Source organism: Eulemur rufifrons, chromosome 9, assembly GCF_041146395.1.
Source record: "Eulemur rufifrons isolate Redbay chromosome 9, OSU_ERuf_1, whole genome shotgun sequence".
Lineage (NCBI taxonomy): Eukaryota > Metazoa > Chordata > Mammalia > Primates > Lemuridae > Eulemur > Eulemur rufifrons.
In genome coordinates, this window is record NC_090991.1 from 24843248 (window position 1) to 24856265 (window position 13018).

Below are 13018 nucleotides of genomic sequence, written 5' to 3' on the forward strand. Positions count from 1 at the left end.
TGTTCCATTTAGTCGCTTTATTCCATTGTAGTTCTTAGATTCTCACACTTTCTGTTCTTGAAGAATATTCTTTGTCCCCCATTAACAACAACCTGTAGCTTGTGCTACTAGAAACCTGTAAAAAAAGTTTTTTCCATCTCACTGATATGACACTCTTTTAAGGTACTTTCTCATCTATTACTGTCAACCTTCACTAATATATAAGGTTATTTTAACTGATTTTATTCCCCTTGGTTCACAATATGGTAAAATACAAAAAGTTTTTAAAGGTCGAGGGAGGCATATAATATTATTCTTATTTTTCCTCCTCTTGTTTGCATTTAAGAAGAATTACAGTCATATATATGTACACACAGGTACACCAATATTAACTTTAATATTTAACATAATCTGAAATGTTCCAACAGTTTTAGGGTCTTGCTGGCTTCAGAAGTTTTTTGCAAGTTGGCAGTTTGCCACATTCACATGTTCTCACATCACTGCATTCAGAAGCTAAGAATACCAACCTGGCAGCTTCTGCACAGAGAGTAAAGATAAAACAGAAAGGAGTCTAGCTTTGCAGCCACATTACCTGGGAGTTGCTGCTGATGTCTTTTCCACAAATGTCCAAGTTTGTCAAAGCCCAGTAAATCTTGGAAAGTTTATTTTCCTTGTAGCATCTGTGTTTTATAATGGGTCTTTTAATTTGTTTTTACTTTGTCTGCAGGGATTTCTTTTGTCCGGAGTTTTCAGACTCTGTCTTTTTTTTTTTTCTTTGCCTGTGGAAGTGAGTCCGTTAATGATGACTGGTTTGGGAATATGCCTTTCTGCAAAGCTGACCTGACAAGCTGTTCCTCCAGAGCAGCAACAAAGCCCATTGTTATTTTCTCTGTTCACTTTTATCCTCAGTTTAATCCATTTTTCCTCTGTGTTTTTATAGCATAAAATGTCTGAGAAAACATAATTTAGGATAAAGCATAACTAAGGTGGCATTTTGAAGTCAGCAAAACTTTTAGTGAACAGATCATATCATATGTCATTCTCACATATGCAGACAGTGATACTATGTGTTAGTATCGAGATTGAGAGTTTGTGTCTCCCAAAGTACGAGGTACCTGTAGATATTCTTTATCCAAAAGGTAGCAGGAAAAAAAAAAGGCACATGAAGTTGTTTTCACAGTTCCTTTTTAAAACTTCAAACTTGTTGAAGATAAACACAGAAAGTCACTGTTTGAGCCCTAAAGTGAACTGTTGTGGTTTATTGCTGTGTATTATAACATTAAAAACAATAACAGTAACAACTGAAAACAAAAGAAAAACAAAACACCATAGCTTTAAACATCAAGGGATGTTTTTTAAATTCTGATGTTTAAATTTTTATTCCCAAATACAATTCCTGTGTTAACTTATTGAGAAACAATTTTATTGGAACTTAGGATTTTTCCCCCCAAGTGAACTCCGTCTATCGTGGGGACTGGTAAACCTCTAAAGGATCAAAGCTCTAGTGGATTTGGATAAAGACCCAAAAGCCTGAAAGGCTTATGCAAGTTTATCTATATAGAGTAAGCCCAAAAAACTGGGATGAGAGTCTTAGAAGAGCTTATTTTCTCATGAGATTTTTGGGACTTCCTCTGTCTGGTTGTGCCAGAAATACTGTGAGAATATTCATTCTCATGGCATTTGTCACTTACAGGTCTTGTCCCAGCTGGAATTTGAAAGTATAATTGTGTGTGAAGTATTTTATGTATCTTAAGGCTTCATAAAGTCCACTATTGAAATTGCAGTTAAATAACCTCTGATCTTTTCATTGTTCTCATACAGTAAAGACAAAACAGAAAAGTGTAGTAGAGAAGGGTTAATGAAAGTGACACCTAGTGACTCTCTTTATAGATCTCAGTAATTTTTTGTTTTATTATTTCTCTTATATATATTCACAAGAGGTGGAGCAAAGAAAAAGAATAAGAAGAGACCGAATCCAGGTCCAAGACAGATACTACAGGTTTCCTCCTGCTGAACTTCATTATACTAAGAGGCTTAAGGTTTATTGAAGAATTCTGGCTCAGAAATTTAGGCTTGATATAACTATAAGGAAATGTGTAGAGATCTCTTAAGTTATCAAGTCTAACCTCCTAGCCTAATTGACATGAGACTAAGCAGAATAGTGAAACCCATGAACTCCAGTCATCTGGTTATCTTCTGAAGTATTGTGAATCCCCTCAGAATTTTTTCTGTAGATCATAGGGCTACATTTTTCTCTACCTCCTGTATGTAGGAAAAAAATGTATTTCCTTCCTTCATTCAGCAAACATTTATTGAACTCTTAATGATTAATAAGACATTGCTTGCAGGTGTCTAGGCATTCTGGAGAGTCTCCAATATTGTGGGGGATAAATATGGAGGTTTGTTAGATTCTAGCTGAATTTTCAAAGAAAATCCATGGCAGAAGAAATAGTGAAAAATCATTCATAACCAAAGATTTTAACAGAAGAATACGGAAGATACTCTATTTTATATAGAATGATCCTTTGATCATTAAACTATTCTGTGTTTTTGATTTGTGGTTTTTTAATGTGTATTATTTACATGTTGATCATTATGTGTCAGCTATTGAAATTTCTTGTTTAAGCTAGCTCCCTCACTTTACTAACTCTTGATGTCATCTTTCATCCTTTATTTTCTATTAGAAAAGCAAAATAAGAAGAAATTACTTTATGCTCAAAATTTGTATACATTTTCTCTCTGTTTAAATTGTCCTTTAAAACAACAATGAATGTGACTCCTTCCTCTTTTTTCTTCAGACACTTTTCAGATATCTTTATTAGCATGTTTTTCTCCCACTTTTCATTTTTTGTTAATATGTATTTCTGCATCATTATATTAAGGAGGTCTTTGAGAATCCCTTGAGCTTATTCATACAGAACTTACAGCAGGGCCTGATACTAGTAAGTCTCCAAAAGTCTGAAGTGAAAGAATGAATTTTGAATAAAACCTTTGGGTGATGCAGTATATCATCTTGTTAAGGTCTTCTTTTCAGTCCTAGGCCTTAAATCTTTTTTCTTTATCCATTACCTTGATATACCCTATCAGCAGGTCCTTTGCTTATTATCCTTACCATCTTACTTTTCCACCTTCTACTGAAACTATCAGAGTTCGTAGCTTTTTCTCTGAATTTACCTTCCTGAACTTTGGCCTTATTGACCATTTCATTAATATACTTTCATTCTTTCATTACAGCTATGTTTATAAATTGCTAGCCATATCCAATAATATATAATATATGTACTTCCCTTATGAATATAAACATGAATATAAAATCTACACAACTTACTTTACTCTCTCAGATCTGCTGGGTTTCAGATGGAGATTACATCCTTAACACAACAGCAGGCTGAGAAGGATAGGTCTGAAGTACTTCGTATGCTGTTCTGATGTTGTCCTTTATACTGGTCAGACAGTGAAACATTTTAAGCCATGACTAGTTTAACCACACATTTGGAACTTCTCAGTGAATCACTTCATTTTCCTAGACCACTCCTATTATCTATAAAGTTCAGTGACTGACTTCAACATCTGTACTGTCCCCTTGCCGAACAACTTAAGTTCCTATTCCTCTGGCTCAAGTAAAAAAAGGTTCTAAAGCTGAAATAATTTTATCTTCCCAGTGCTTTCCATTATCCATCCTCCATGATAGAGATTCCTCACTACAGCTCACACAATGGCATCCCTTTATACCTCTCTCCGTTATGTTATCCTTCATGCCTGGAATATTCCTTGGTTCCTACTCTTACCCCTATTCAACTTTCAAAGCCTAGGTCATATCCCATTTCTTCCATGAGCCCTTTTCCAAATAACATTGTTCACACATCTACGTATCTTTAGTTCTAGACAATTAGCACTAAATTATTCCTGTTTTGTGCATGTTGGACTGTAAGCTTCATATTGTGTTATCTTAGGCTAAGGCACTCCACAATTATTTCTTTACTAGCTGTGAAATATGTACGGTGTATACAATTTTTGAATTTCACTAGCTTGTGACATACTTAATGTTGCAGTCTGATTTCACATTCAAATTAATATTAGTGTAGTTGTCTGGTGATAAATCTTACAACTATTTACATCTATGTTGGCCTCAAGAGTATGATAATAAATTACTTTGAATAACTTAACTATAAAACAGTTTTTCTGTTATTCTTCCACAAATATAATATTGTAATAGAATTTCCCTCTTCATATTTTCTACTAGGTTCTATGTTGTATGAGTGTAATATTTTGGTCTAATTTATTGAACAGCCTAAAGCATCTTGTACATATTATAAATGCTGTCCTTTGTGACGCCTGAGTCAGGTGTAGATTGCTTCTATTAACTTTAAGGTATATTCTGAATTGGAAAAATTGAGGGGATAGAACGATAAATACTTATTTTGTTTGCATGAATTTCTTATCTTCTTATTTTGCAAAAGAAACATTTGTCAAAGTTTAACTTGATAATTCCATAGAGTAATGTAAAAAGATAGATTTGTGTCCAAGGTAGAAGTAGCATTTGGTTAAGCTATTATCCTAATTCTGAGGGCACTGTCATCTTGTTAGGATTTTTTAAAAAAGGGACTTTGACTTTTTACTGCCTCTGAAACTACCATTAGATACTGTTTGGTAGTTCTCCCTCTATCTTGAATCCGTGCTATTTTAAAAAATGGATGTTTTTTAGAAATAAGATATTAAGACTTTTGGGGGGTGTTCTTTTGCTGTCCATATAAAGTTGTTGCCTTAATTCAGATTAGTAAAAAAAAAAAAAAATTCCTGTGTGTGTGTAAGTTTCTCTACAAATCTATGAATTAATAAGACTCACTGGAAAACTGCAATATCAAGAAAACATGGTATTAGTGAAAGGATAGACACATAGATCAATGGAATTCATAGATCCATTCAGAAATAGACCCATAGATATATGGTCAATTGATATTTTACAAAGGTAGAAAGGCAATTAACGGAAAAAGGATTATCTTTTTAACAAATGGTGATAGAACAATTAGACATCTATACTTAAAACAATGAACCTCAAACCTCACTGCAAATACAAAAATTAACTAAACATAAATCACAGTTTGCTTTTGCCCCGTCTATACAGTATAGTGCTGAGGGTTCTAGCCAGAGCAATTAGGAAACAGAAGAAAGGAAGAAAGGAAAGAAGGGAGGGAGGGAGGTAGGGAGAAAGGAAGGAAGGAGAGAGTGAGAGAAAGAGAGAAAGGAAGGAAGGAAGGAAGGAGGAAAGGATGGGGGGGAGAGAGAGAGAAAGAAACAAAGGGAAGAAAGAGAAGGAAGGAAGGAAGAAAAAGGAAATAGAAGGCATCAGTTTGGAAAGGAAGAAGTAAAAAACTCTCCCTTTCTTGAGGGTGACATGTATGTAGAAAATCCTAAGGGGCCCACAAAAAATTATTAGAGCTAAGAAATGAGTTCAGCAGAGTTGTAGGATACAAGATCAATGTACAAAATTATCTGTATTTCTATACATTAGCAATGAACAATCTGAAAAGTTAAGAAAATTGCATTTACAAGTTGCATGAAAAAGAATAAAACAGTTAGTAAATAAATTAACCAAAGAAGTATAAATGTTGTACCCTGAAAACTACAAAACAACATTGAAAGAAATTACAGAATACCTAAGTAAACATCCCAAGTTCTTGGATTGGAAGACTTAATATTGTTATGATGACAGTGCTCCCTAAATTGACTTCCAGATTCAACATAATGCCAGTCAAAAGCCCTGCTCCATTTTTTTCCAGAAATTGACAAGGAATAGGTGAAAGCAGCAAATTTTGTTGGATGTGATGAATGACCTAAGAAGGGCAACAAACTTTATTAACTATCTTTAGAAAAGTAAAGAATTCACCCCATGTTCCCAAAGACTGAAATCTGTTTATAATCAAGTCACACTTGGTGTTACCAGAATACTTTGATTTCTTCTCATCCATGTAACTATAATTCTCTTGGCATTGATTCTGCCTTCAGTACCTTTCTTAAATGATGACTGGAGTCAATGAAAACTCTATCAGAGATTGGAGGCTTTCCTCAGTGATGCCTTTCTTGATTTTTCTCTTTGTAGCGAAACTGAACAGCCAAGACTCCTACAACAATTTTACCAACAACAACCCTGGCAACCCCCGACTTTCTCCTCTCCCCAGCTTGATGGTAGTGACGCCTCTTGCACAAATCAAGCAGCCAATGACATTGGGGACCATCACCAAACGAACAGGGTAAGGCCTCAGGCTTGATGCTTTTTAACAGCTGTTTTAGAGCGTTGAATGAGTAAAAATAAAACATACTTTTTCTTTGTGTGGTTTTGATTATGTTCTTCATTTCCAGCCCATATGAGAGTTAATGGCATCAGATTAAGTACAAAGTATAGAACTTGCACAAACATACTCACACACAACCATGTACACACACGTCCATAGAAAAAACAAAGCAGTGACAAGTTGTGAAACTAGGATTGGCTAATAAAAAACAGATTCATCTACTCAGTCTTATACTTGCTGCCTCGTGGCTTTGCCTGAAAGTAGTTTCATTTTCTTAACTCCTGCAAACATGATGAGGATTTAAAATGACTCCTAAATTTTGACAGACACAAATACTAAAGAGAGAACTTTAGATGACAACCATGTTTCTGATGCTTTAAAAAAAAAATCATGTATATTTAGGTATAATTTACATATAATGAGCTGTCATTAGTGTCAGGTCAATGCAATGTTGTAGGTGGTTTTCAAAAACCAGAGTACTAAGATTTGGGCTTTATTCAAAACTGATCATTAACATGCTTAAAGACTTTTGATGACTCACTTGATTTGTTTGTGTTTATTTTAGCTATTTAAAATTTTTTCTACCTGTTAGGAATATAAAATTGTCACTTAATTGGGCTCCTGAAAGTAAACTGCTATGTTTGTGATATCATTAAGACATTCAGTTGTGTAAGAACACCGAAAATCCATTTTGTGTCAGAAAAAATATATATCTATAGGCAAATTATTTGTTTTTCTCAATGAGCAATACTGATGTTTAAGCTAATTTGAAACAGAACAACTGTCTTAAAATTTTGTATTAAAGTAGTCAGGAGAAAACTCTTGACCTCAAATAGTCTTCAGGGCCTTTCCAACAAAATGTATAGATTAAATTATTTTGCTACTCTGTCAATATATTTTAATATTGTTGTGCTCAGTGTTAATGTGTTTATAGAAGTCACTTTTGTCAGAAAAAAATACTCTGTTTTCAGGGACAAGGCCTTTATGTTCTATGTTACTATCATAACATAGAAATTGGCTCTCTATCCACACGAGTGGTGTTTGTGTATAAAGTGATTCTATTGCTATATAAAGAAATAAAATTGAGTTTGTGGCATTTTAAGGGGAAAAAAGGAAAAGTACAGCAAACCTGTATCTCGAATCAGACATTTTAAGGTAGTGATCATTTGGCCTGTATTATATTGATTCCTGGCATGTAGAATCAAATAAAAATGAGACTAAATCTTGAACCATAATTTCAAAGTTTGTTTTTCACTTACTGAAGTCAGTCAGTACATAATTGAATCTTTTTAGTTCACCTCAGCATTGTACAATACTACAAAGTACTTACAAATCTTTGCCTGTCTTTCCTGAATCTAAGTGAAACCATCCTCAAAATTGGTTTTCTGTAATTTAATTTTATATTCAGAGTGAGGGGAGTGTAAGAAGAAAGTTCAAAAGGTTCTTCGAGACATGAAAGCATATTCTGGTGCTTTGTTTCTGGTGTGTGTATTTATTTTTTAATTTAAGAGCTACAATGTTTTATAATGGAATGATTAGCTCTATTTTTCTAATAAGCTTCTCCAAATATATCTCTGTGATAGTGACTGAATTTTTATGGATAAAATGATATAATGTTAGAATTTAATTCAAAATATTTGTGGGGAGGGGTGGGAAGTGAGTTTACTTTCATATATAGCATTTGAAATTTTCCATAAAAAGAAAAAAATCTCTCTGTCTCTCACAGTCTCTTGCTGCCCTCTTTCTCTCTACACTAGAATGAATAGAAACTGTTAATCATCAGCTGTCCTCCTGTGCTACCATACTTTATGAACTTAGATAAATTCTTTATGTTCTCTTTTCTTTTCATAAATTTTCTCACAATTCTCAGATTTTTGGGGCATGTATATACTGTTTTACTGTGGACAAAATAATTGTTAATGAAGTGTTATGAATCTGAGTTATTTTATGTGCTTTGAAACTAATGTTAGGTTAAGATACTTGTATTGTTGACTAGGCTTTGCATCTCCATTTTGAAACCATTTGATTTCTGCCACGTTTTTAAATTCTTTTTAGCATGCCCTGTATCGAAGTTTTTAGACAGAATACTTCATACTTGTCTCACAATGAGTGCTTGGTTTTAATTTTTTGTGATGTAGTTTCAGACTTACAAAAATGTTGCAAGACTAGCAAAAGGTATTCCTGTATACCCAAATTTCCAAATGTTAATAGTTTAACTTATTTGCTGTAGTATTCACAGTCTTTTGCTCTGTCTTCCTATACAATAATGCATTATGTTTTTCCTAAATGTTTCAGAATAAGTTGCAGACTTAATATCTCCTTATCCCTACATACTTTGGTGTGTAATTTGTAAAGGCAAGGACATTCTCTTACGTAAACACAGTATGATTATCAAGAGATCTTACAATGTATTTTATTAGTTGCTTTTTTATTCCACATAATTGTTGCATATAATGAATTTTCAACTTGTGGCAGAGCTTTGGTACACTACAAATTACCCAACCTACTATTCTTTTTTACCTCCCCATGTTCTTTTTATCCCTTCCTGTTAATATAGAGTAGGTGACTGATAAAGATGTTGATGATAGTGGTCATAAGTTACACTTGACCATAGCTGGATTGTAAGACTTAATACCCTTAAGCCACTCTCTGAAGAGTTTGTTGGTTATACTGGGAAACTGCTATTATCAGTTTTGTTATCATTCTTTTACTGCAGGTCACCCTAAACATTTGCTCATAGAGTTTTCAGAATATAATTGTGGTTTTATTATCTTAAAATTTAACATTTTATTAAAATACATGTATTTTGCCTTGTCAAAAGTAATATTTGATTTGTGAGAACAAACTATATTCTCTGAATTTCCATTTTTGCCAAATACTGAGTTTTGAAGCAAATCCCAGACAATAGGTCATCTCATTAGATTTCATCCTATTAGATTTTAAAGGCTATGTTTATTTATTTCATTAATTTTTTTTTACTGTGGCCAGTTCTCAAGACTACAGTTAGCTAATTTGCATTAATTATTTTCATGAAATTTTATTGTATTTACTAAGAAATTTGATGGCAATGTTAAGGTCACCAGGGCGATGAGCAAGTGGGGTTTTCATTTTCCATGTCTGTCTTCATTCTGGAAATTCTCATTTACTCAAACTTTGCTTTTATGAAACTCCTTTCCTAGTGTTTTTAAAATAAAATTAATAAGTATTTGACATGGATTATGTAGAAGGAACAGAGTTGACCCCATTTATAGGCATGTAAATTCTATGACTATTTCCAATATACCTTATAATATAGTTAGTAAAATTGTATACATAGGTAAAATCAGTTTTTATTTGTCCTGTGTCCTAGGTGTTTTGCATATAGGCATAAAATAACCATAAAAAGTTAAATTTCTAGAGTGGGGATTTCTAAGAATGGCCTAAGATCCAATATTTAAATCTCCAAATTGAGATAGAAGCATCAACTTAAACCTTCAGGGGACAAAACGTGTGTTTACCGTATTTAACATCTGCCCTTTTATTTTTTCAAATACATATCCCTGAAAGCCTGTGCAGTGTCAGGGACCATCTGTCTAACTCCAAGACATACATGAGGCCAGTAGACTTACAAATGGCAAAAGACAGATGTATTTACACCTTCTTGTTCAGTACCTTGAAGCAGCACTTGGAGGAAATAAGGCCTGTTTTGGCAACAGCTGCTGCTTAATTAACTCCGTGATGGTATACATTGGTGAAAGTAAGAGAAGTGCTAGAAATTATTTGGCTTCAACAATCACGCATTCAAACAGAATCCATTTTCTTCCAGTCTAAGACTGGAGGATTAGAAAGCCCAGTGTATTATATCGATCATGTTTTCATCATATATAAATAAGAATAGCTCTCCTCATCCATGAAAAGTGAAACTGGGTGCTTAGGGATTGCTCCATGTCTTGGATGTTAGGTGTTTATAGTAGGGATTTATTAGCAGCATTTCATAAATTTAATTATTGAATTTATGAATCAAGAGAGTGATCAAGTTTTTAAAAATGCTTTCTATGTAAGAATTTACAAAACAAAAATTTTCACCAGTGTGCTTCATTTTATCTGCTTTAAATCTGAAATTACTTATATATGTTCATTATTTTGTGGGCATGAGCAAAGAACATTAAGTTTCAGAAAGAAGTCACAGTAGTTTCATGGGAACAAAAAATATAAATTGAGAATGAAGTTACTGCTTTGCTCTTACCTAGGTGACCATTTTTTGTGAAGTAAACATGAAAGGATTTGCTCTTTCATAGGTTTCCTTTTTGTTAAATGGAAGTAGCTTTCCATTCTTTTCCCCTTTTCCCAGCATTATTCATTTCTTTTTGAGGAGTCAGAGGGAGGTATTAGGAACCTTGAGCCCCACTCTGTAGCAGGTTAGGTAACATAATGGAAAAATATTGAATTAGAAGTCTGAGGCCCTGGCTTCTCATCTAGGTCTGCCTCCTATTTACCAGTGTGTCCTCAGTAAGTTTCTTCATCTGAAAAAAAAAAACTTTATACATATGGATTATAATCCTTTAGCCTTCTTATGTATGAGTTCCTACTGGTTCTTTGATCTCATTACCTCATTTCTAAACCTCATTGTTTGGGAAGCCCTAGACCGACCAGTGCTGGTGAGCAGAAGCCCCATTTAGAAAACACAGATAATTTTAAATAGTACTAAATTGAAGCATTTAATCGCATTTACTTGAACATCTTTAGATTATGTTTGTAGACTAAATCTACCATCAGACCTTGCTATGTGAGTAAATGACATTGGCATATAATAGGCCTTAAAGAAGGTTTGTTCCTTATTTTAATTCAATTAGGTTTGCCTTGTCTCATTTAGATAGTTTGGTCTGCAGCCCTAAACCTTATAGGCAAAGTTCTGAGAATAAAATAGTAAAGATAGGGAGAAAGAACCACCAAACATAATAGCACATGGTAATTCTCCACCTCTCATCTTTGTCTTAGGTAACTAGTAGTTCTTCAAAGCTAAGCTATAGATGTTTGATTCCACACGTAAAATAATGGACATTGTATTTTCATTAGAATATATATGGATATGACTACATATGTAATACATTTACCATAATTTCAGTTTCCAATTTTTATGCTGAATAAATGGAGTACTTAAACTACACCATAGTTTATTGCATTTTGCCATAAATCTGGGAATTTTTTTTCTGGATGATGTCTACTGTATATCAGCAGGCATAACTTTCTATAGATGTTTGACATTAGTTTTGATATGCTAGTCTCCTTTCTGCCACATATGGCAGAATTTGGACATTATCTATGTTTTTATAATGAAAATCTTTTAAATCTTGAGTTTATAATTTGAATTTGCATGTCATATATATCTAAAATTAGCCTATTGTCTGTTACAGCTTCAGTTTGCCCTATAGATCAATAGTTTGAGCACCAACAGTACCACAAGTCTCTTTGGTAGGGAACAATTAAAATTAATGAAAAATTCAAAGTAGAACTTGAAAATTACATTAGGAATAATTTGCTCATATGCATGCAAGTAATGTGAGTTCACTTCAGTTGTTCCTTTAACAGAGAGCACACAGATTTTAGAAGTCATTAGAGTCCCTAAAATTTACTTTTAGAAAAATACAGCTCTACTTCAATATTTTACACATAACATTGTGTAGCCTTTTCTCTACTTTATATCTTATTCAGTACATTTAATGTTTATATGGGCTCATTCTGATGTCTGTTATGTGGTATTGCCTGAATTGTCATAGGATGTGATCAATTGAAAAACAGGATTTATAGAGTATGTATATTAAATTTCTCTCTTAGACTCCATATACTTCTTTAACTCTGAAGATGATAGAATAGAATCATAATACATTTTACCACTGGAGTCAGATTATAGAGGATTTGAGGGTTTCAAATCAAATCTAGTTTTACTTTTTCCTTACATTAAAAACAATCTTCACATTTGCCTTGTTTTCAGCTAGTAAGACCAAAGATTCAACAACATGGATCAGAGTTTAATGACTTACATAGCACTATGGTATGTTACAAAACATAATTCCTTTTTATCTTCTGAGTGTCTCCAGAAGAAACCCTTTGAGAAATAATGGCCAGGTCATTTCATGGTGGTCTATAAATAGATCTATAATGTTTCTGGATTTTAGTCTCTTGACCCATTTTTCTTGAGGTTTTTCAATCAGAATTCAGCTCAAAATTGTGACAAATTGAACAGGTTTTATGTGGCAGGATTGTTAAGCCTACTGAAACTTAATAGTTATTGGAAAACAATTCTTCAGGTCTGAATATAGTAATTTGAGTTGCATATGTTACTACAGATAATATTTAATTCAGCATGTACTCCCACTCACATGTCTCTTCCCTCTTCTTCACACCCCCATCCCACTTCAATACAAAACTACAGCTGTGGAGTTTTGGAAGGGGAGAGGAAAGTCATAGATGAAGACAGCTGGATCATGGATTTGTACTTGGTGACTTTATGTTTTCATTTTTTTGCTACTGAGAAAAGATGAAGCAGGCACATTTCAAAAGAACAGCTGACACTACCCATACAAAGTAATTACATCAGTCACTACAGTTCTTTGGCGTTTGTGGATCTTCTTTCACATGTATATGGCAGAGGTCCAGTTTATAGGACTAGGCAAGAAGTGAGTGAGTACTCACTGGATACATGCCCAGTGTACATACTAAACCAGGATCTCACCTTGTCTCTTCAACCCTCTTCTTTCTCCTTGAGC

The 13018-nt window shown here is 33.6% G+C and overlaps 1 protein-coding gene across 9 annotated transcripts in view; it reads left to right on the top strand.

Annotated features, from left to right (window-relative positions):
- Positions 1 to 13018, top strand: part of BCAS3 (BCAS3 microtubule associated cell migration factor) — a 555013-nt gene that overhangs the window by 223108 nt on the left and 318887 nt on the right. For all 9 annotated transcript variants that reach the window (XM_069481069.1, XM_069481074.1, XM_069481076.1 and 6 more), the window contains exon 16: positions 6080 to 6230. In XM_069481069.1, the coding sequence (XP_069337170.1) occupies positions 6080 to 6230 (151 nt within the window). The remainder of the gene's footprint in view (positions 1 to 6079; positions 6231 to 13018) is intronic.